At 46.6% G+C, this 25,778-nt stretch overlaps 1 protein-coding gene across 2 annotated transcripts in view; it reads right to left on the reverse strand.

Annotated features, from left to right (window-relative positions):
- Pcsk6 (proprotein convertase subtilisin/kexin type 6) overlaps positions 1-25,778 on the reverse strand; it is a 190,192-nt gene that overhangs the window by 126,645 nt on the left and 37,769 nt on the right. For both annotated transcript variants that reach the window (XM_057756100.1, XM_057756099.1), the window contains exon 2: positions 13,107-13,211. In XM_057756100.1, coding sequence (XP_057612083.1) covers positions 13,107-13,211 — 105 coding nt within the window. The remainder of the gene's footprint in view (positions 1-13,106; positions 13,212-25,778) is intronic.

Raw genomic sequence — 25,778 nt, forward strand, 5'->3', positions numbered from 1 at the left:
TGCAACTTGGGACTAGAAAAGAGGTTAAAGGCAGTAAGCGGGGCTTAACGGGCCATTCCACAAGCAGCCTGGAAGGCAGTAGCGCCGCAAGAAACGGGGACTGTGGCTGAAGAGGTTTCAGAGGGAAACGAGAGTGGGAACTGGGCTAGAGGCCATTCCTACGATATTTGGCAAAGAGTCTGGCCACTTTCCACCCTAGTCCTAAGAACTTGCCTGAGGCTAAATAAAAAATCAATGAACTAGTTTCTTTGGCAGAGAGGATTTCAAAGCATAGTATTGAACCTGTGGCTTGGTTACTATACACAACTCTTACACAGGGAATAGGCAGGGTAGAAACAATACAAGATGTACAGTTTAGAGAGGGAGAAAAGCACTAAAAAGCTTAATGTTACATTCAAAGCCTGTGCTGGAAGAGGAGCTAAAACTGCTCAGATCAGCAGCATTAAGGAGAGAGCCAATTATACTGGAACAAAGGGAGGGGTGTCCTCAGGGGGAGACCCTCTATCCTCTAACCCTCACCACCAAGCTCCCAACTTGTGAAAGAGAACCTGTGGTGTTTCTGCTTCTAGAAAACAATTGGATCCCAAAGCCAATGTGATTCAAGAGGGCAGGGGCCATCCCAAGCTGTAGCCAAACCTGGCAGTATTGCCCGTTTGCTGCTGGCTCCAGAGTATGAAGGACACAAGAGGAAAAGATCATGGTTCTTCTTCCTCTGTGGTGTCAGAGAGTCACAACGGCCAGGCAGTGTGGCGGCGGGGGGTTGGGGGGGCTGTGTGAAAGTCCTGAGAGGGTAAGAGGCTGTTTTACAAGGCTGTGAAAGAGAAACCTGGGCTGCAGAGGAGATCACAGACATCGGTGATGCCATAGCTGTTAGACAGCTGCCAAGGGGAGCGACAGACGGAGGGGACCAGTCTCAAGATGCGTGTCAGTGACTGCAGCGCTGGAAGGGTGGAACCAGGGGATCCACAGGGCTGTGTTTGCTTTGCTGGAATCCGGTTTTGCCTTAGTCCAGGATTTCCTCACCACGCTCCCATTCCTCCCTTTTGGGGTGGTAATGTATAATCTGTGCTGTTATATGTTGGAAGTATGTGATTTGATTGTTGGTTTTATAGGGCGCTGTAGTTCAGAAATTGCCTTGAATTTCAGAAACTTTGGACTTTGAGACAGTGTTGAGACTGAGAAACCCTATGGGGACGTTAAAAGATGAACAAAACGAATTTTGTATTATGTTAAGGCCATGGTCTAGTAAGCCCCCTCTCCTAAGAGAGTCGGTGTACATAGGAAGTCTTCGTGCTTCTCTGGCAGCAGGCCTGAATGTCTCTTCCCACTAACGCTTCGTTCACGCCCTCTGCACCAGACGCCACACACTGTGTGAGGTGGCCGGGCTTTCTCCCTGTGAGAAATGTATAGCAAGGGACAAGAGTATGTATTGAGTCGGCTTTCGAGTTCACAGTATGAAACTTGGAAAACAAGGTCTAAACTCAAGTAAGCTCATGTCTGAGTGACCCTGGCCTCCGCTTCTGACTGCACGGCTTTGGGGGCTGCTACGGTTGGCAAGCGTGGTAAGAGCTTGTGGACTGGCCTGTGGTGCTATTGAGAGATGGCATAGCCTTGAAGAGGTGAGGTCCTGACTGGCGCTACTTGCCTAGTTGGCATGTACAAGGTACTGGGTTTCATCCCCAGTAGGGGATTGGGGGAGCTAGTTGAAGGAAGTTATGTCACTGGGGTACACTTTTGAGGGATATTGCCCTGGACCTTCCTCGCTCTTTGCTCCCCAGCTGCTGGGGGGCGAATCTGCCTTCCCTGTCATGTGCTCCCTTTATGATGTGGTGTGCTACTACAGGCCCAAACACACAGGACAGTGGTTCTCAACCCGTGGGTCGTGGCCCTTTTGGGGGTTGAGTGACTCTTTCACAGGGGTTGCCTAAGAGCGCCAGAAAACACAGATATGTACATTATGACTCATAACTGTAGCAAAATTACAGTTATGAAGTAGTAATGATAATAATTTTATGGATGGGGTCACCACAACATGAGGAACTGTATTAAAGGGTCGCAGTGTCAGGAAGGTTGAGAACCACTGCAATAAGATCAGGTAACTATGGATTCAAAGTTCTGAAATTGAGGCAGAAAACACACCTTTCCTATTTTTAAAGCAAACTTTAAATTATCAAACCGAGTGATGCATTGTGGCATTTTCATGCCTGTACCATTATACTTCGTTCTAGTTCACCCCCCCCCCTTGTCCCAAGTTGATCTATCTCAGGTATTTGACATAGTGACACAAATGTGAATTTAAAACGGTGGCCCAATTTTCCTATGCTGCCCTACAGCCATGTAGGCAGGGTCTAAGTCCTGTTGCTGTTGTATTTCACGATGCTCGGCAATGTGTGGCACTCAGATGGAGGTCATTAATGCTTCCTGGATGAAGAAATGAAGCGGTGACTCAGATTTGAAATATGAATATGCCTCGGGTCGTATATAAGACACAACCATAAACAGACTTTTAGGAACATACTTCTGAGTTGAAAATTTAATTTAGATTGATCTCTTTTTCTTTTTTGAGACGGGGTCTCACTATGTTGTTCTGCTAGTCTGGGACTCCCTCTGTAGCTCAGGCTGGTCTTGAACTCACAACCCTCTGCTCCAGACTACTAAAGCTAGAATACAGGCATGTACTGGTATGCCCACACCCAGCTTGGGTACTGACTACTGTATGTTTGCTTGGTTTTTATGGAACATCAACAATAAGTGATTTGGGCTGGGAGCAAGGCTACTAAACACACTCCTACCACGCACAAATCCTGCCCATCGCCAACTGTTGCAAAACGTCTTCATTTTGATTTCTTTAAACTTTATTCTGACCCTTTTTTTTTCTTCTCTCCACTTCTGTTTGCTTCCTGCTAAGCTGACACCAGAATTACCCTACGAAGTTCTTTGCTCCGGGGAAGAGTCTTCCCAGGATTCCACGCAGGGCGGCACTTTGGCGGTAACTGCAGCCCACACACCGCCTTGCCCCGACCCTATATTTTGTTTTCCGGCAAATGTCCAACTTCGTTCTAGAAGTCAAGTTAAAATCCAGCCTCTCTGGAATGTGTACAAGATGAGATACCATTTACAGACAGCCACAGGATCCCACACGAAGAAGCAGAGACCTAATGGCAGAGGACAGGGGTGGGGAGTGTGGGGAGACCCAGACAGGGCTGCAGGAAACAGCCTGCAGGTGTCAAGGGCCATTGATGTGGTCTCATTGTTCATCCAGTCCCAGTGGCATCCTTAGCTGTTTCCTCTTCCTCCGAGCGGAGAGCCCAGTCGACACATTGGTCCTGGGTGTCACTAACAACAAAGGGCTGTTTTGAAAAGTCTTCGCATGTGACAGTCCTGACGCAGAGAGCGTAAAACTCTGCTTGTGCCCTACCCAAAGTCATGTATGATGTCAAACCCTTTCCTGCCCAGAAGGGTTTGCTACAGCCTCAGAAACCCCAGCACGCTTCCCCAGGGAGGCCCCTTTCTATATGTGAGCTTAGGGTCCACGGTGTGGATGGATAGAGCTAAGGCGACAAAGGACATTCCCAGAGGCCTCTGTACTGAAAGCTCCTACACAGGATGGCAGGGAAGGGCACATATGAGAACCAAACCACTCTTTAGGCACTCAGAAGTGGGTCTCTTCTACCGGGTCTTGAGTGGATTCTGTGTTCCGTGCACAATGGTACCCAGAGCAAAGAGGACAGCTCCTGGTAACGCTCTCTCCTCTGTGCCTTTTGGCTTCATTGAAGAGAAGTGGACTTTATTCTATAAATGTAAAAGAACAAAAGGGACTTCTATACGGTAAGGCAGCCTGAGTACCCACCTTGCAGATCAGTAGAGGAATCAGAAGCCCTGTTCCCGGAGCCCAGGAACCATTGAAACTCCCCAGAAGGGAGCAGCTGGGGAAATAAGCCCGTGTAGACAGTCAGATATCCTGCCAGGGCCTCAGTTTCCAAACCACAGAAGTGTGTGGGCTTGGCCAGCCCATCTCTAAGCCTTTGCACTCAAAGAGGTGATCACATTTAGTTTATGCTGACTGATTTAAAGACCTTGCTGGGCCAACCTCCAAGCCTGCTGAAAGGCTCAACATGGCGAGTTAGGTGAGGAAGAGAGTGTTCGCCAGTGATTACACAACCCTATACAGCTTGCACACCGCTTTACTGTGTACAGACATGAGAGGAAGTTAAGCTGGACCCAAGACCCTAAAGGAGTGGAAGGACAGGCTGGAGTCCCGGGACTTCTGGGAACTGTGTGGAAATGCTGCAGGAATGGGCATGGAGTTTTTGTTCTACCATAACCTTGATCTATTTGTCAAAAGGGCCTCAGTCTCACTGTGATTAGGAACACTGAGTAAATCTAAAGAGAGAGACGTCTGGCCACACCTTGCCATCCTCTTCGGCCACCTACATCACAAGAACATAAAAGGAAAAGCATATATTTTTACTGAAGGACAAAATTATAAACATTAAGAAAATGTCCTTGACTTGTGCCTCCACTCTGGATGTCCTGATGCTACCCACATTTCTGAGAAGACTAAAAGGCCTCTTGCTCTTTTATTATTAATATTTTTCATTTATTTTACATACCAACCACAGTTTCTCCTCTTTTTTCCCTTCCACCACCTCCCATTTACCATCCCCCATCCACTCCTCCTGGTCTCTGTTCAGAAAGGGCAGGCAATGGCCCTCTTATTTGGAGTTTGATGGCTCTATGTCTGCAGTCATGGCTTCAATGGCCCCTGCGTGTCATTCCCTTCTATATGCCCTACTATGGCCCACAGTGCTAGACTAAACAGAGGACTGAGATGTGCTGCCGCCTTGAGACTTTCCTGACCTCCTGACTCTTTCTCCCTTGCGCTTTTCTCCTTTGGTCTCGGATGAAAAGTTGTTGATTGGTCACTTTGAAAGTTCAAACTAAGAACAATGTACTGTTTTAGAGCAAGGAAATAAAACTCATAGATTCAAATAGCAACAGTGACAGCAATGACAAAAAGATCACGGGGAGCCGGGCAGGGGTGGGGCACGCCACTAATCCCAGCACTTGGGAGGCAGAGGCAGGTAGATCTCTGTGAGTTCAAGGCCAGCCTGGTCTACAGAGTGAGTGCCAGGACAGCCAGGGCTACTCAAAGAAACCCTGTCTCAAAAAAACAAAAGAAAACAAAAAAAACATAGGGTTAAGTTAGGTTCATAGAAATGAAAGGGTTTTCTCTGCACTTGTGGATGTGACAGCTATCACCTTGGAGACCAGGAGAACTTATCCAGGCTTCTGGCTTCATCTGAGCTGGTCTTAGCAGGATGCCTGAACCCACTTGGAGTTCTGTACTTCTGCTTGGGGTTGGCATGGAGTAGACACCAGGTTGCTATACCAATAGTATACATAAGCCAAAGCAGTAGACAATGGGAAAAAGTTAGGAAACCCAGGAAATAAAACATATCGAATTCAGCCTAGAATCCCACTAGCATCACCCTCTCGTGTCACCAAGGCAACAGGGAAGCAACCCCCTCCACTCCCCTCTTCACCTGCAGCCACAGAAAAACACTGTAGAAGCCATTTCTTGAATTCTGTTTAGAAGACCCTGGCTTAATCATCACAAGAGAAGTGATGTGTGATGATATTTTGTTTGTGACCTAATGAATAAAGCTTGCCTGGAGATCAGAGTGTGGAGCTAAGCCACTAGTTAGCCAGAGGCCAGGCAGTAGTGGCACACACCTTTAATCCCTGCACTGGGGAATCAGAGGGCTCCCCAGTGAACTCTGTGAGTTCAAGGCCACCCTGGGCTACACTAGATCCAGTTTAAAACAGAAACAGATCCAGGCAGTTGTGGCTCACACCTTTAATCCCAGTACATGGAAGTCACATGCATTTAATTCCAAAACTAGGGATGTGGAGACAGAAGATGGCTGAGCAGAGAGAGGAATATAAAGTGTGAGGAGACATGAGTTCAGGGAATTCAGTCTAAGGATTCATATAGACAGGATCTTGCCTCCTTGGTTCTGAGAATTTCATAGGGGTAAGAATTAGTGGCTGGATGCTTTGTTTCTCTGATCTTTCAGCTTTCACGTCCTAATATCTGACTCTGGGTTTTATTATTAAGACCAATTAGAATTCACACTAAAAATGTGAGCAGTATGTCAGTGGGTGCTTTCGGAAATTAAAAGTGTTCATTCATCCCTAAGTTACTTCTCACTTTGCTGAAGGACATAGAAGGTGCTAGAAGGTGCCAATCTCTCATCCACAGTCACCGGCTTCCAGTTACTGAAGACAGAGCTGCGGTCACGGCCCAGTTTGGTCAATCCTTAGGGCTGAATTGTGTCTCTCCCTAGATTCTTATGCTGAAGTCCTAAGCCCCAGTATCTCAGAATGAGATTGTGATGCTCAAACCCATGGCCTCACACATGTTAGGCAAGTGTTCTGCCACGAGCCACACCCCAACCTCTGGAGACAGTCTTTAAAGAGACAAATTGAGTTAAAGTGAGGTCATTAGAGGAGGCCTTCATCCATTATTACTGACGTCCTCATGTGAGATTAGGGCACAGATGTGCACTGAGGGAGACCATGTGAGGACACAGCAGGAGCACAGCAATGTGCAACAGACTTCAGCAGAATCCACCCAGCAGAAACCCTCATCTTCTCCTCCTGGCCTCCATGACTGTGAGACAGAACCATCTGTTATTTAAGCCACCCAGTCTGGGGCCCTTTGTCACAGCAACCCTAGCAGACACCGATCCACACTGCCGGTGTCTATCATGATGGTTTTGGCAACATAGTAAGGCTTTCAGAATTCAGGCTTTCTTGTGGGCTTCATTTTAAGTGAGTTAGAGTGAGCCACAATTTCTATCTCAAACATTTAGAAAGAAAGGGGCTGGTATGCAAATGAAGACAGGTAGAAGCTGTATACACGAGAGAAAACCGAGGGGCATTTCAATAAACATTTATTTAGCGTCTGTTAGCTTTTACTGGGCAACTGCTGGCCTTGTAGGGAGAATAAAAACAAACGAGATATGGCCTTGGCTCTCAGCAAGTTCATATTGTGTTGGCAGGAAATGGGCTTTTGTATTTCTATGCCCAAGCTCCTCTTCCCAAGAGCATCTATGAAGCTGGTTGGTTTGCCTTCCCATTACCTCTCCATTGTAGCCTACTGGATGACCCTATTGGATGATCATTCTAGTCTCAGTGACACTATATGCAGCTTCCTGCCAACTCTGTGTCTGTCACTGCCCAGATCCCAAGCAAACTACTAGTCATGGTTGTCATTCCTATCAAATACTATGGTATGCACCCATTCAGGCTAAATCTAGACCACAAATATAGAACTGTAGAAGGAGCAGACCATGTCTGAGAATTTTGATTGAATGATTGGCTTCCTGGTAGCAGGGTTATTTGAGACCAGAGTCTGGGAAGAGGAAAGATGAGCAAAGATGAGCAAAGGCTGAATGGGGTGAAGAGAGAAGTCCTCCAAAGAAGGACTTTAAAGGCTAGCGTGGTTGGGCTCAGGGGAACCTCAGCAGTAGAGTCCACTCGAGACAGTGGCAATAGGGAGTTTCATAGGATCCCTTGGGAGTGTGGAGAGGTTAGCTGTGGGCCAGAAGTGACAAGGTAGCTCTGAGGAGGACAGCAGGGATACAACTGAGAGCAATCAGGATATGGACAGGACTCTGCAGGAAGGGGGCTGGCCCCCACCAAAGAAGCAGGTAGGGGAGGGCCAGAGAACACAAAGGCATGCTTCTCTTTGAGACTATGAGGGCCTTAGGGATGTGCCAGTATGCAGGTAACATTAGGAAACATTGTCTCAAGGTGCATTTTAAAATCAAATCCTTTGCCACTTGCCAGCAGTCATGTCCTAGAATCAGTTCTGATGAAGAGAGGTGGCTCGTGACTGTCTTCTGTACTCCTTGGGAAGAGAATGACGGTCTAGGAGACCTCCAGTCAGGGTGCCTAGAGAGTTCTCCCTACCCTGTGGGCAGATCCACCCTGGGCAGAAGCAGCCTGCCCATTACATAATCCATTGACCCTTCGAGACCACTGTGGTCACTTGCTGTCTGTGCGCTACTATTTACCAGGAGCTTTCTGTTTGTTTGCAACCTGAACAGCTCCCACACACAAACTGTCAGATAAAACTCCATCTGTGGTTAATGGAAAGATCTGCTTCAATGTTGCTTCAGCGCTGGAAAGAAACCCAAGCATTGATTAAACTCTGGGGCAAAGTCCCATCCTCCAGAAGAATGCCTGTTGCAGCCCTGAAATCAGGCTACGGCTGTGAAACACAGAAGCACTGGCTGGAGGCACCGGCTGGAAAGCCCCCACCACCCGGAAGCAGCCACTGAGGCCCCCTCCAGTAACAGCTCCATCTCCCCATTTCCATCATCCAACTGGCTGAGCACCAAAGGAGGAGAAAGGGCTGAACCAGAGTCATCGAGCTAAAATGCAGGGTTTGGAAGACAGACAGCAGCGTCTACACCATAAGCCAGCTTGGAACGGAATCAGAACGAGTAATTTTTAAAAAATTTGTGAGCCTTTTCAGCTATTGGCTGAGGCTTCTGTAACATCTGCCCTTCCTTCTCCAGACATTTAGCAAAAGAACAAGTTAAAGCAAACACTCTCAGCTTGCTTAAATGACAGCCCTTAGGAAAACCCACGGACTGATACTGCGCACTGGGAACATGTGGGTTTTTCTCCCTGTGATAGGGCTGATCAGCAAGGCAAAGCAAGATGGCTCTTTCAAAGGCAGGGGAAATCATATAAAGGGTAACTAAGAATATAAACAATGGCTGAGCAGTTAAGAGCACTGACTGCTCTTCCAGAGGACCTGAGTTCAATTCCTAGCACCCACATGGCAGCTCACAACTGTCTATAACTCCAGTTTCAGAGGAATCTAACACACTCTTCCACACTTCCATAGGAACTGCATGCATATGGTGCACAGACATACATGCAAGCAAAACACCCATACGCAAAAAATAAAAGTAAATAAATATGTATATTTTAAAAAAAGAATGTATGGAAAGTGACAGCATATGCCAATATAGGATCAGTGTCCAAAGATGCTTAGCAGGTGTCATAGCACATACGTATCTGTGCGTCTAAAGACGAGCATCCCCACTTCACTGCCTCTCTCCTGTATTTTCCTTAAACAAATGCACACCCCATCAGTTTTATGTGATGTTGGGGTGGACTGTAAATTCTACCACTCATCAAAGCACTTTGATACAACAGAGCCTGGGATGACTAAAATAAAATACCATCTGCATTCGATTGGACTTTCTCCGAAGCCCCATAACATTCATTTCCAGTTTGATCATTCCTGCGCATGGGCAGCTACGTTCCAATGTCTCCGGATAGTATTATATCATCTTTTCCTTTTGTTCATAATATTAATTACAGCGTTTTCCAGATGTAAAGGTAGCATAAAAAGGCTTTGCGAATGTAAGAAAATGGTTCGGAGAAGAGACAAAAGTACATAATCTTATGAAACAGCTAATTTAATCCAACAGTTAATTGGAAATGACTAGGGAAAGTAAATATTCATTAGACAGACAGTTGACTCATTTGGCTTGCCTTAAAACTAGACTATGTAAACAGAGGTATTTCATTTGTGGTTCTGAATTTCTAATTGGTTCTTATGCTTTCCCTGGGGTTGAAGCTTTAATTAGAACTGAGGGTGACCATCCGCCAATCACGGGCAGGTTGTAGGCAGGGCTGGGATGGTCTGGCTTTTCACCTTTTTCCTTTTTATTTTTTTACTGGCAGGATGCTTTGATGGCAGCCCTGCCAGGAGCCACGAAACTGGGTAAAAGGGACTTTTATTTGGAAAGATTAACAAAGGCAGAGTCTTGCCCTAGGAAGTCTGTCCTTCCTTCTGCTTCCTTCAAGGATACAACTCCAGGGTACAGAGGCTTACAACTGTAATGCCAGCAATTGAGAAACTGAGGCAGGAGGACTGCCATAAATCCTATGCTACCACGGGTTCCACAGTAGGGTCTGGGTCCATACGTGATATAGAATGAACACCTGTATCACATAAAAGAAAACAACTGATCCCCGGGAACACTTTGTCCCCAGAACCAAACTGAACACAGTCCTTTCAACACAGCCAAAATAAATCAGCGGAACATCTTAGCTGTTGCTTACAGGTAAGACTAGGGCATCCAGCCATGGGAACCTGTTGGAATATGTCCCCGCCTTCCTGCCTGCATGGCCCATGCACAAGCCTTCTGTCTCAGTATCACTGTGGCCTTACCAGTATGGGACCTACTGAGCAGCTCTGAATTCCACGATTATATAGTTAATATTTTTGGAAAAGAAAGAATGCCCAGGGAGAGTTAAGGAAGGTTTAACATTGCCAGGGCTGGTGGGTCTCTTGTGTAATCTCAGCTACTCAAGAGGCTGAGTCAGGAGGATCAAAAGTTCTGCCAAAGCAAGTTATCTAAACTCTGTTTCTAAATAAAAAAATGCAAATGGGGGCTGAAAATGTCGTTCAGTAGTAGAGCACTCACTTAGCATATGGAAGGTCCTAGGTTCAACCCCCAGCACCCCTAACCCAAACAAAATACCACAAAGGTTTAAAACAGGAAGGAGACAATGTATTCTCTGTCTCCTATATTGACTGCTATTTGTCTGAACATCAAGAAGCAGTTTTAATTCTTGGAAGCCCCCTTGAAAGAGGGCCGGGAGCCAAGTCTCTTGGTAAAGAGCATCCATGTCAGAACATTCCCTAAACAAATACTTTGCCCCAAATTTTAACTCCCCGAGAGGTAGGAATTGAAAGACGCCGAAGACTTCAGATGAAGGAAAAACTGCCTTTACTGGACACGTCAACTACTTGCTCAGAGTGAAACCCTGATGGGGTCATGTGGTGGTGACTCCCTTATTAGCTTAGACTTTCCGCTAAGACGACAGGTGAGGGGTCTCTGTCAACATCATAGGGCCTGTCAAACCTCTGCGTGTTCAGCCTGTTCCCTGGAACAGGGTGCCCTGGAATGGGGTGCCCTGGAATGGGGTGCCCTGGAACGGGGTGCCCTGGAATGGGGTGCCCTGCTGCCCTTCTCTACACATCCCTGAAGACTACATTGCCCACTCTTCCCTACTTGCTCTCACTCTGGAAGGGTGAGCAGCCATGGCATGGCTTTGCTTCCTAAGGAAAAAGAGTGCCTTTGCTCCTTCAGAAAACATTTCTCCGTGTTCCTTATTGTGAGCACAGTAGATATAATCATAACCCATGTCATTAGGTGAGATGGTGTGCACTAAAATCCGCTAATAAACATTAAATTCCTTTCTTTGTTGAAGGACTAACATCCATTCGTGTGTTTATCCATCTATTCATACATTCACCCACTAGTCCACCTATTCATTCACCCATGCATCCATCATCCACGTGTCCATCCATGCATCCATCATCCACGTGTCCGTCCATTCATCCATCATCCACGTGTCCGTCCATTCATCCATCATCCATGTGTCCATCCATTCATCCATCATCCACGTGTCCATCCATGCATCCATCATCCACGTGTCCGTCCATGCATCCATCATCCACGTGTCCGTCCATTCATCCATCATCCACGTGTCCGTCCATTCATCCATCATCCACGTGTCCGTCCATTCATCCATCATCCACGTGTCCATCCATTCATCATCCATGTGTCCATCCATTCATTCATCGTCCACGTGTCCATCCATTCATCTATCCCTCCGTTTATCCATACACCCACCCACACACCTATTCACTCATATATCCATCCACTTGTCCATGCTGCATCAGTCCATCCATCCATCCATCCATCCATCCATCCATCCATCCATCCATCCATCCATCTTCTCATCCACAAGCCTATAAGATGGATCCACATATACCTTCGGGATAGTTCTGCCTTTCACGGTTCACTTCCATGAATGGGGCTACCTCCCCTGTACTTCAAACCAGAATGCCTGCAGAGTGATGCCCCAGCACGAAGTAATTCATCACTAATCAGGGATGAACCGTCTTCCCTATCCCTCAGCTCTGTCAACAATGAAGCCATGACTGCCAGTGGAGTGACTTGTAGCAACATCAAAAAACTCCTCTTTCATGGAAACTTTACTGTAGATGTTCTCTGGGAACTGCAGGGATAATTGTGTGCACCGGGTAGTGGGTTCAGAGTGGCTTTTAGCACATTGCTTTGAAGGCGAGATGACTACTATGTTTAAAAGGCTGGCCTATCAGGGGCCACACTCCTTTGTGGTTAGTGCTGCTCCTCACATAGCATCCTTTCTCCTCACAGATCTCCCTATGGCAGATCACATTTATTGCTTCATTTTTGGTCAGCCCAGCTGTCAGCCTCATTGCTGTAGGCAGAATGAACCACACAGCGGGTATTTATAAGTACCTACTGAATAAATGAACTTGTGAGAAGCCCACCAGCCTGTTGTGCATTCCTGATCTTACCCAAAGCATCTTCTGACTGATATTTGCCAATGTTAATTTCAAATATAGGTAGGAAGGAAGCATAATTTACTGACCCAGTCAGTATGGGCTACACAGATACTTTTCAAATGAATTTAATTAAATTTGAAAGCGCTCACATAAATTTTTGAGGAAAGAGTCATATTTAATGCCCTGGTATTTAAGCCCATGGCAACCAGTAAGATAAGTGTCATAACAGCCAGGAAAGAGTTTCTCTCTACTTGATCACTGTATCATTATTAAATACTTGTTTTAAGGGTTTTGATTTATGGGTAAGAATCATATCTGTATCTTTTGCAATAATGATTACATTTCTTAATTAACTTTTGCAGTACTGGGAGTGGAACCTAGGGTCTTGCGAACGCTGGAGAGTCTACCAATGAGATATCTTCCAAGCCCCACTGACTTTTAAAATATTGGTAGATTTCAACATTTTAACTAAAGTCAAGTATTTTTCTCTGACCAAGACACAAACATCAAGGGCATTTAGTGGATCTGACACGTTTCTATATCTCTGCTACATTTTCTTCAAAAGTAGATACTGAGTTAAAACTTTAGAATAGAGTCGCATTACGGTCCACTTTCAAGAGGGCAGTACCAGGTACTCTAGTCCTTAGGAAGGCTCCTGCCCTGCTCATACCTGTGGGTCCATTCTGAGGAAGGTGTGAGGGCCTCTGCTACTTAGGGTCGATCGCTTGAAGGTCTTGCTGTGGTAAAAATGGTAGTAATCGTCCAGGTTTCCGATCTGCAAAACAAGAGGTGGTGTTACTTTTCTCCAATACCACCTTGCAGACCTTGCTTGTCCTTCCCACAACCGCTTCCCATTGCCCGAGGCTTATTAGGCTTCCAGTGCAAACAATCTCCCCACCATGCTCCCCACCTGTGCCTCTGGCACACAGTCAATGTTTATGAACCGGAAGTTCTTTTTAGATAAACAACCCTAGATGATGTTCCTGAGGAAGCACACACTCCATCAGAACTTACCGGCTAATATTGTCTAAGTTTATACTATTGTGGCCAAGATTTTTAGACATGAATTAGTGTTTATTTTGGGCCAAGTATCCCTGAGGTAGCTAAGTTAGTGTCAAGTCGGGTCCTACTCCAAAATATCCGTTGTAAACACTCTCCTTCCTCTCCACCCCATGGGTAAACCAAAATCTCTAAGAATGGACACCCACTCTCAAGTACATGGAGGAAGCCAAAGAAAACACACTGGTCCATCTGCTCCAGGTTTTAAGAGGTCAGATGAGAACATCCAGACCCCTGGGGTGTCCCAATTTTCTGTTATGGGCAGTTTTTCAGGACGGATTTCAGCCTGAGACTAGGGGAAACTATGAGAAGCCGTGTGGTCTGATGCCATCTTCGAGAAAGGCTGACGCTCATACCCTCCCGTCATGTTGACTTGCCCAGGGTCTGAAGACTCCTGAGCATGAGAGCATCGCTTTCAGAGGCCGTTCGTCCTAGCTGTCTCTGGCTGTATTAAATCACTGGCTAGCCACCATCCTCGTCCGAAAATGCAGATGGACTGGACCTACACAGGTACTGTTCTGTGGGCCCCTCTCAGCCAGCCGGGCTGCTGACGCAAGGAGGGACTGAAGATTAAGGAAGCCACCTCTGCACCCACCCACCCACCCACCCACCCACGATTTCACTTACAGAGTAATCTGTAGTCGATTGTGATCCTCAAACACTTAATGGAAAATTCCAGCAATAAGTAATTTGCATCTTATAGACACATTACTATCGTTGTTCTATTCATTACTGTTGTTGATATCTTACTGTGCCTATTCTTCAAACTACACTTTATATATGTATATGTAGGAAGAGGTACAGTAGGTGTATCTATCTATATGCATACATATGATTTATAACTACATATAATGCATGCTGTAGTACTATCCATTTATACATATCATATATACACATGTATGTATGTCCTATATATGTATCTGTCATATATATGATAAGTATATATTCATATGTACATGATATCCATTTGTATATATCAAGTATATGTATATACTACTGTAATTGGCCTCTAGAGCAATTTAGATGTGATGATTTTACATATAGATTTTCAGTCAGATAAGTTTCATTCAAACTCTTCCCACCATTAGCCATGTGGTTTTGAGCAAGGATATTCAGTCCCTGTTTATCTCAATCCCTTCTGAGTAAAATGGGAATGAGATTACTTACCCTTGTGCTATCTTGTGTTACTGATTCCCCTTGACTTTCACCAGGACTAAAGTTTACTCAGTAGAACACAGTCAGCTGCCCCAACCTCACAGCCATTCTGTCTGCTCTAACTTGTCGATGCCCAATAGAGATGAAGCAACAGTCCTTAGGACAGACCACGGGACTGAGACACTGAGAGCATCCATTTCCACGTCTTTGCACAAGAAGACAGGGTGAGTATACAAATAGGTTCTGCTGGGGTCTCTGCCACCCTCAGCCTTCCCTGCCAGCCAGGCTGGCAACCCAGCTGCTTCCTGTTCTTACACTGAGGAGACAGCCCTTTTTATTAAAAATATAAAGCCCTCTACTCAGGCTTGTCCTGGTATGTTCTGTTCTCACACACAGAGAACATCAAGTACTGAGACAGTCAAGTGTCAACCTACTCAGTGCTGAGAGCTTAAGGTGGTGCTAACCAATGACAGCGCTTACTGGGGGCTGGGACTAGCTCTCAGACTCCTTTTTGAGGCCCCTCCATTCCTCTCTTAAGGTCTCAGATGCTGTGGATTTGGGATAAAGCAGGTTGCCTGACTCTTTCTGTTGGAAATCCTGGACTGATCCACTCTGGGCTCTCATTCCTCATGAGACATTAAGTACCATTTTGCAAGTTGATCGTTTCCAGATCTGAATGAGAGACCTATGTATATGAGGGGACAAGCAGGGTTCCAGGCAGGTAGTTAGCACCCCATGCATGGTTATCTGCAGGTTACCTGCAATTCCTATTTTCTGTTCATTTTCTATATCTTTTTCTGCCATCACAAATGTCACTGTTTGGTGTGGGACCATAGTCTGTATTCTGTCAATCATTTTTTAAATAAACGCTGATTGGCCAGTAGCCAGGCAGGAAGTATAGGTGGGACAACCAGACAGGAAGTAGAGGCGGGTCAATGAGAACAGGAGAATTGTGGGAAGAGGGAAATTCCCTCTGCAGTCCTGTCCAGACACAGAAGAAGCAAGATGTGACTATGCTGCTGAAAAAGGTACTGAGCCATGTGGATAATACAGATAAGAATAATGGGCTAATGTAAGTTATAAGAGTTAATAAAAAGCCTGAGCTAACAGGCCAATCAGTTTATGATTAATGTAGACCTCTGTGTGATTTCTTTGGGATTTAACGATTGCGGGAACCAGGCAGGGCGAGAAACCACAGTCAACAACTGTTTCTGCCCTATCTTATATACATGCACTTTTTTCCTACAGGTAAATCCTATTGCTCACTCTCTAAGCAAGTGACCCAAAGACTGCTAAAGTATACCAGACCTATATGAGCCAAAGGCGATCATGGAGCCTCACTGCCCAACAGGAATTAGTAAATAAGAATGCCTATGAACCGCCACTATCCCTGGAGGGGGGGAGGGGGGACGGGGTATATAACTGTTGGTCTTTTAAGTCTGAGCATTCAAGTCAGTTCCCTCTTAGAGAAAAGGTGACAGGGGAATGAAATTTGCTGGTAAATAAATGATTCCATGTAGAGCTGATGGGGGAGAGTCTTCCGTTTTGTGTTAGTTTCATTGGTTAATTAATAAAGAAACTGCTTGGCCTCTGATAGGACAGAAAATTAGGTAGGGGGAGTAGACAGAACAGAATGCTGGGAGAAAGAAGCCAAGTCAGGCAGTCACCATGATTCTCTCACTCCAGACAGACGCAGGTTAAGATCTTTCCTGGTAAGCCAGCTCGTGGTGCTACACAGAATATTAGAAATGGGTTAGATCAATATGTAAGAGCTAGCCAGTAACAGGTTAAAACTAATGGGCCAAGCAGTGTTTAAAAGAATACAGTTTCCGTGTAATTATTTCAGGTAAAGCTAGCCATGCGGGCGGCAGGGCGCCGGGAATGCAGCCCGCTGCTCCTCACTACATAGAGCCACCTGCCATCTGGGGTGGTCCTGGAGGTCATTCAGGGCAGCACTGGCCTCTGGGTAGCTGAGCCACGCCAGGGGAGCCATGCCTTCCCTTAAAAGTCCCAAGGCCACCTGGTCCCCTTGTCTCTGGGCCACCTGAGATCATCCTTAGAAATGGCCCACAAGGTCTTGGAAGACAGAAAAGAACAAATGACCCTCACAATACTAACTGGGCAAATGGCCTCTGGGGTCAGCCGTGGCCAGCACTGCACCTGTTTGTACATATGTCCAAGTCGGCAGGAGGGTTGAGTTCCACTGCAGAAGAGAAGGAGCCGTCAGCCAAGGAATCCTCCTGCCCTTGCAAAGCTAGCTGCTAACACAGGGAGCCGCTTCAGCGAAGCCAGGCAGCATCTGGCCTTTGGTGCCTGGCTCATTCTGACTGGCACCATGACTTCAAGGTTATCCATGTTGCATTACGCATCAGAATTTTCTTCCATTTTAAGGCCAATGAACACTGCATTTATGGATATATCCATCCCCATGGTGACGGACACAGCTTACTTCCTCATTTGGCTACTGTGAATGTTACCGCTATGGACGGGGTGTGCCAATATTTGCCCAAGTCCTGCTTTCACTTCCTTTGGGTACATTCCCAGGTCCTACTTCTAGAATGACTGGACTGGTCACACCCACTTGTTTGCTTATGTAGCCATTTCCTATTGCTCCTCCTTTGCTGTTGCAGCTCTTGAGTTCTCACCTGGCCCTGCCGCAGCAGCACTTAGGAGGATTGGAAACTGCTTTTTCCCACCTCAGGCTGTGGTCATAAAGACAGATGACAGGATACCAGGGTGGCAGGCCCCAGGCGTGGACAGAGTCTCTCAGGGATGGGTCCGCTCTCTGGCTTCAACCAGATGGTATCTGAGGGTGCTCTGCCCCTGACTCCTGTGACTCTGACTCTCTCCACCTCAGCTGTGCCATTTGTAAGAGGAGGTCATCATATGGGGAGACTGAGGCGCCAGTGTCCACGGTAGAGGGAGGGAAGCTCCAAATTTCTGAAATAGCAATACCTCCATTCTGTCCAAAGACCAGCAAAGATAATGGACACTAACTGACATATGAATTCACAAGTAAGACTTGAGATGACTGTTATTCCCTTGCCAGGGTTAAACTGGCAGACACTAGACTTGTAATAATATAGAAGTCTCCTATCTAAGAGCCTCGGTGGAAACTTGAAGCTACCAATAGTACCAAACCCCATAGAGATTATGATTTTCCCCTACATATACATGCTCACAATGCATTAATAAAATTAGGCATAGCATTTAATAACAAACTAGAACAAACACAATGAATATAAATATATCTATGATTCTAAAGCAATGTAAGCTATAAAGTACTTGAGAATTTTTTATTTAATGTCTTTGGGCTGAGGTTGACTGACTGTCAGATGTGAGCCCCCAGATAATGAGGGACTCCTATGGACAGAAAAGGCAGAAGCAGGCAGCAAAAATCCTTCTCTGGAAGAAAATGGGTGCTGGGGACAGAACAGAGTCTCATACATGCTAAGCATGTACCACAGAGCTTCACGCCCAGTCTAGAAACATCCTTATCCTGGTTTGACACTCATTCATATTAACACAGATGCTTGGCTGTCTGGCTGTCCATCCTGGACTGCTGTCGCTGGGCCATGGCCTGGGATAGTCTATGCCAGGCACTGGCTCAGCTCCTACAGTCAGTGTACACATCCTGCACACCCACTGCTCAAGCCATCTCCGAATAGCCCCTTGTTACAGAGAAAGATACACTGGGTGCCACAAACACTTCCATGCACAAGCCGGGGGCAGCTTCTCCCCCCTCCCCTTTGTGGGAACAGGAGGAGCTAGCCCCATCAGACCTGTGGCCTTCCTGTCTAGTCCCACTCTACCCTCCCCAAACCTCTGTCGGCTCTTCATCAGCAACGCTGCCTGCTGCAGTGTAAGACACTGTTTCTTAAATCCTAACATAAAACTTCAATATGTTCTGTTTTCCTTTCTTGCCCACGGTATTTTCACAACGTCTTCATCGGAATCTGTCTCTGAGAGCACTATCCAATAAAACAGTTTGCCGAATATCAAATGCTCACGTCTCGCTACTCAGTATCAATATGTAACTATATACATTAGTTGGTAAAATTGGCAATATCATTAAAACATCATTAAAGGCCTTGCTAAATGTTCTCAACCAGAACATAGGAAGAAATGAGATCAAAGAACTCGCAGAAAGCAGAGTCAAACATAGTTTAATTCTCCCTAACAGGAGGCTCTATTAGACATTTCAAAAACACTAGATAATTAGACACCCAGTGCATACAAGGAAGGTACAAAGAGAGACTGGAGTTAGGAGCAACTGCCCCATTCTGTCCCTAGCTGTCCCCAACTTGCACTGAGTGCCTGGAGCTCAGAAGGCAAGCGTCAGATAGCATGCCCATCCCAGTTAAGATGGATTCACAGCTCAGGGAGGTAGCTGTAGGTCTAACCTCATCTTGCAGACAGAGGAACTGTGCTGTGGAACTGTGAAGTCATTTCGTCAAGATCACATATCTTGTTAACAATACAGCTAGGGTTCTTTGTCGTCAAACTTCTATCTTTTGGAATAATTAAAGGCCAATAGCTGCCATGGAGATCCCAAAAACCTGATGTCTGTCCTCGGTAGGAGGTTACACACACTGGGCCACATAGCTCAGCAAGTGCCTACTCGTTTCTATTTCTAAGGGAAATTATCGGGGTCACGCATTAAGTTCAATACCTTTTCCATTATGCTTCTGTGTGTATGTGGATGGATGGATGGTTCCAGTGTTGTATGAAGATTTGTTTTGTTCTGCTGTGTGTGAAATACCCAAGTATTCAAATACATATGCATATATATTCAGATATATATATACATACAGAGATATGCATGTGTGTTTGTGACTATGTTTATATAATATTTGAATGTATTTTACATATGTATATGGATATATAGGAGTTTATATATATAAATACATAAGCATTCAGGTGTATGGATACATGTGACCAAAGACAGGCAAATCCTTGATTTTCTCATAACCATCATACCCAAGTGGGCTGCTGGAGCCAGTGCTGACTGCCCTGATTCAGAAGCCCTGGGTCTCTGACACTCCATTGTGGTATACTTCAGAACCCGGCAAATAGCTCCAACAAATCTACTGCAAGTTGGGCCTGACCCCGGATGGAGGTCTGGGTGCTGACAGGGCTTGTGGGTTCTGGAGCAACAGAGCAGCTGAACCCTTCCAGGGAGGCTGATCCTTCTCCCCGCCAGCCAGTTGACTCCCACTTCCCACTCCCTCCCCCCACCCTGGGACTCAACTTGGGGCCATAGGCCGCTCTGGAGCTTCCCCTCCCTCCATCCAGATGGATCCCAAGTACCCTGCATGGTCAAGGTCAGGGCGTTGGGAGAGTGGGGCGTACTCTCAACATCTCTGTCCTCAGGCTTGGGACAGCACAGGGGTCACAGACAACTCCCGCCACCACTAGAGCAGCCACCGCCATCCTTTGCCTCCCCCCCCCCACAACCTTCTCAAAGCAGTCCCTTAAATGGTCCACTGCCCCGTTTCACGGTGGGGCAGGCCTGGGGTGCTAAGCCGGCCCACTCATCTCTTCAACATCACCACACTCCAGCCCTCCCCAGCTCCTCCCTGTCACAGAGGATAGCAGGAGCCCCTTGCAGAGCACATCCGGATCGTTGCCACCCAGCCAGGCCACCTCTCTTGCCACAGGCTTGTCCTTCAGAGATGCTGCCAGTGTGAGAGCCCTCGTCTTGCTGCTTCATCCCCCTGGACTGCTTGTGCTGGACCTCTGACCCTGGCTCCACTAGCTCCCGCTATTGGTAATCTTATCCTAACGTCATCCCTGCCTCCGGGAAGCCTTCCCGGATGCCCCAGACTCGGCTGGCCCACCTGTAGCCATCACAACTCTCACCACCTCCCCGCTTTGCTGAAATCTCAACAGCAGGAATCACAGCACCTGTCGGGGTCTCTGGTGTATGGAAGCTTGGAAAATATAGCAAAGCCAAGCAAATTTCAGAATTCCAGACCCAATAGACATCAGATAGATGCCATTCCACCGATATAAAGTGGCTCAAGGAAAGTTTGAGTACAGAGGCAGGACGGACCATCCCTAGTCCCTTCCCTCCTGGGCACTACTGTCTTCCTTTGTACTCTCTCCCAACCGGTCCCCGTTCCAGGACAGCTGTGAAACTGGAAAGCGTCGTGCAGTGGAGTCAGGACACCAACTCATGGCTGGAGGCTGGGGTGGACACAGCCTCTGAGCTATCTAGAAGGCGTAGCTCATCTACTCAGGTGCCTGGAGTTCATTCGTGGGGAGCACACCCACAGATGTGAGGAGCACGGAGAACCTGCAGAGCCACAGGAGGGGCGTGTAAGAGCCGTGTCTGAGCCGAGTCTTTTGCGATTTTATTTTAAGCACAAGCACTTATTCTCACCCTTGGGTGAGCCCCGTAGTGCTGCCAGCTGGAGTTCACCCTGTGTTCTTCAAGACAGCCTTACTTGAAGGAATGGAGGAGGAATCCCAACCTAATCAACCATGTCTGACGTGCAGCAGAGCCACTACTGAAAACCAGTTTCCACCCCAGATGACATCCAGAGTCTTCCAAAAGTCCACCATCCCCAGGGCCAGAAAACTGGCTCTGTGGGGAGTTGCCTACAGTCCAGGAAAACATCATCCCACCTCCCCAGGCTAGAGCAACTAAATCTAGCCTCAAGGGAACAGCTGATAAGCAGGCCTGGGAACATCACCCGTCAAGGTCTCCAAATGAATGGGTAGAAGATTTGCAGCTTCCAAAGGAAAATAAATAAATAAATAATAAAAAAAGCATCCCTTTATCACTCCTGGAGCCTGCCCTTGGCTGGACACAGCCAGCTCCAGCCCCTCTTCCCTGCAGCTGCAGCTAGCGGCTTCTGGAGTTGCCGGTCTTTCTTTGGGTTGACATCTTCCAAGGGCTTTGGCTTTCTGGAAAAGTCCACGTCTAAGTCATGGTCCCCTGGGCTCAGTTATATAACACTATTGATCCCAGTTGGCCAGCTTAAGAAAAACACGACTAATTAGAACCCGTAAAAACCTACACACCAAATTAATTCTGAATTGCTCTGGTGACTTCCTACTAAAAATGTTATAAATAAAGATGGCCACCAGGCCTATATTTAGCCTGTGCTCGGCTACCTGGGATTTATAATTAAGGAAGTCCAGAGGGATAGAATGGACATTTTGTTGTTGTTGTTGTTTTTTACAAACTGCTTTTCCTATTTCAGTCACATAGACACACAGTCACATTCAGTTACTGCAATAATTACAATCCCACCCGAGTTAAGATACCGCACAGTTTCTCAGTCCTTTTTTAAATTATGTTCTCCAGCACGTTACACACCCAAATGGTGCAATTAGGCTAGTCAACCTCCTGCAAATCCCTGAAAAAAAAAAACATTAATTTTGATTTTGGAGACTTCATATTTTCTTCCCTTGAGTTGCTGAAGCAAACAGTCCAGTTTCCGACGAGGAAGTTGACTTATACCCACTTGGCCTGGGCTGTCCTGCACGTAGCCGCAACCTTTCTAAAACTGTACTCTGAAGATTTCCATTCTAAAGAGAGCTAACTAGTTAAGGAATTCTAGTTTGTTATTGTTCTCTATCCCAAGTATTCACTTCCGTTCTGATTTGATTTGATTTAAAAAGTGATGCACGTGACTCTTTCTCCAGGAGGTTTCCATCCTAAGGAGAGGGCGTGATTTGTGTGGGGAAGGGACCAGGGGAGGGCCTAGGGTCACCCAGGGCAAGGCACTACTGCTGGAGCTCAGCAGGTAAGGAAGGTGTCCCCCTCAGTGATGGAGATCCTGAGGGCATCTGAGGGAGGGCAGAGTGGCCCACTCTGGACATCCAGAATATGAGCAGGTGCCCAGTTTGGGGGTGGAAATCAATGAACATGTCAGATGCGTTAGCCGCAGGGGCATTAATAGATCAATACGTCAGGAACAACAGAAGCCAGCTTTGCCACCACTGGAGAAGGGCATCCATACGAGGTAGAACTCCAAAGAGAATTCTCTGAGGAAAGACTAGAATAAGACATCCTTGTAAATTCAGTTTTCAGTACAGAGAAGTAAACACGTGCAGTATGTGTGTGCGCTGTGGTTTGGATATGTGTCATCCAAAAGTCCGTGTGCCAAAACCTTGGTCATCAGCCTTCGGGAGGAGTTAGGAGCATTACAAGAGGCAGAGCCTCATGGGAGGAAATGAAATCATTGAGAACAAGCCAATGAAGGGAACAGTAGGACCCAGGGCCCTCTCTTTCGTTTCTTGGCTGACATGAGGCAGGTGGTTTTGTTCCCTTGTGTACAGTCACCAGGGCCTATTGCTTGACTACAGGTCCAAAAGCAATGGGACTACAGGCTGAAACCTCCCCAACTGTGAGACAAAACAAGATTTTTCTCCTTTTGTCACAGGATTAGAACACGGTTTAATGAGGTGTATGTAGATATAGAAGCATAGTGCCAGCCTGAGCCCGCAGGCCGAGAACGACAATACTCAAAGCAATGAGCACACAGGAATGCAGCTCTTGGTGCTCATACACACCATTTTCCTAGTGGAAGCAGCAGGACGCTGGCCATGGCTGGTTCTAGCCCTGGGACCATAGCAGTGGAACACTATTGTAGTTGGCAGAAAGCAAGCAAAAGCCCAAAGAACTCTAGAGACATTTCAGATCCAGAGGTTAGATGGAAGGGAACCCACTGACGGAACAAGGCACAAGACTAACAGACATTCTAATGGGCTGTGACCTCTGACTAAACCAGAAAACCGTGAGTCCCCAGAGACACGAGTAAACTCAAGATTTCAAAGGAATATCTGCTTTGGTTTCATATGGTTTCAAAGTAGTACTATACAACATACTTACAATTATAAAGGCAAAAGGAGAGATTTTGCAGTATAAATTCTGATCCAAAACTACCTGAGTCAAGTGACCTACATAAGCATTACTGGCAAAGCCCCAAACCATTAGCCGGGGGACTGTAGCTGCTTCAAAATGGTTTGCCTCCTCCAAATCCCACCGTGAGACTTAAAGATGGTGGAAACCTAAAACTGAGGCTTAGAGATGAGATCTTTCGGGAGAGACTACAGTTAGATAAACTCAAGAGGGGAGGGGTCATAACTTGAGTCTTGGCAGCTTTATAAGAATAGGGACGGATACTTTAACATAGGAACATATTCTCCCTGATTCCTGCCATGTTGTGACATCCGGAGCCAGCCTGGGACCCTGCCAGCCGGGACAGGTCCTTGACTTTGGACCTGCAGAAGCATGAGCCAAAATAAACAGTTTCTTTCTAACTTACCCGTTCCCATGCTATTGTCATCAGCAACAGAAACCAGGCTAAGATATGGCCAGGCACCACAGCAACCGGTGCCGCATTGTCAAATTGTTCTGTAACAATTCCATCAAGACCTGGCAAACCCAACTGGGAATATAGTCCCCTAGTATGCAAAAAAGGTTTAGGAAGAAAACACTAACAAATGCTGCAGAGTGGAGGAAATCCAAAGGCAATGTCATGGCCTCCCTGGAGGTCACACTGGAACCCGAGGCAAAGGAAAAATCAGCAAGACTGCATTGTGTTGCAAATTCTGATGCTTTGCTCATGGATTTTCATGCATTAATCGTTTAAACACTGCAGCGATTGTTGCTCATCTTGATGATGGAATCTTTCGGTACCCCTTTGAGCCCTGCAACCACACAGCCAACCTCATCCTGCCCTACTGCCCAGCCTGCTAATGAGACCTACTCACCCACTGTAACCCCGATTCTGAACAGTATAAGTCGGCTTCTGCCACTATAGCAAAATGCCCCAGACAATTTGTGAAGAGAAAATGTTTGTTCTGCCTGATCATTTTGGAGGTCAGAATCCAAATGGTCCTGGCTGCCTGTGGTGTGAATAGGCCGCCTGTACAGTACCGCCTGTCTACCACGGGATGGTTTTACCAGTCAGGCAAGGGGATGGAGATTGAAACACACACACACAGACAGAGATACGGGTCATCCTTGGAACAAGAATGCCCCTTTTATTGTGTTCCAGGGCAGCTTATATAAGGCTCTCCTTGACTAATGGCCATGACCTAGCTCTCAGGACTTTTCAGCTGCAAGCCCACCAGAAACCAGTCCCTGGTATCAGGAACTCATGAGGATCTCATGCTCAGAGCAGCTGCAAGCACAGGAAAACAAATTGTTTACTCTGGCAGGCAAGGGGTCACAGAAAATTCAGGGTCTGAGGGTCTGCAGTCCCCAACAGTGGTAGAGACATCTGGCAGAGCAAAACCACTCATCTAGGGCCAGAAAGCACAAACACAGAGGAAGGGATGTCCCTCCACAGTCTCCTCAGAGGATATGCACCCATGTCTAGACCCCCCTTTAAAAGGTACCATCACTTTCCAACCATATCACGTTGGGAATGAACGAAGTCTTCAACACGTGGAGGCATTCAAGTCGAGTGAGGACCACTGCTGGGCACCGAGGAAAGTGAGGCTCACCCACGCTGACAGACTTGCAGGGATCTGCTGCAGCTCTGTAGAGACTGCCCCTGTTTATGTGACAGATGCACTAGATTGTTGGGACTGATGGGACCGAGCTAGCAACATTCTTACTGAGAGCACATGTATAGAAGCTTTTAACTTTCCTGGGAGCTTGTGACTGGTTGATTTTGTTTCTACATTATTTTAAAATTGCAATAAAACAAGGCACTTAACTTCCCAGTATCCTTTTTCAATAAACACTGTGGTGGTTTGAATGAAAATGACCCTCATAAACTCATAGGAAGTGGCACCATTAGGAGGTGTGGCCTTGTTGGAGTAGTATGACCTTGCTGGAGAAAGTATGTCACTGGGGGTGGGCTTTGAGGTTTCAGAAGTTCAAGCCAGACCCAGTATTTCCTCCTGCTGCCTACCGATCAAGATGCAGAACTCTCAGTTACCTCTCCAGCACCACGTCTGCCTGCATGCTCCCATGCTTCCTACCATGCTGATAATGGACCAAACCTCTGAGCCCTAATTAAATGTTTTCCTTTATAAGAGTTGCCATGGTCATAGTGTCTCTTCATAGCAATAAAACTCTGACTAAGACAAACAAAGAAATTGCGGTCTAGCCAAACACATAGGTATTGCAACCTCAATACTAGAGAAGAGAGGCCAGGAG

The sequence above is a fragment of the Chionomys nivalis genome, chromosome 23 (genome assembly GCF_950005125.1).
Source record: "Chionomys nivalis chromosome 23, mChiNiv1.1, whole genome shotgun sequence".
NCBI classification, from domain to species: Eukaryota; Metazoa; Chordata; class Mammalia; order Rodentia; family Cricetidae; genus Chionomys; species Chionomys nivalis.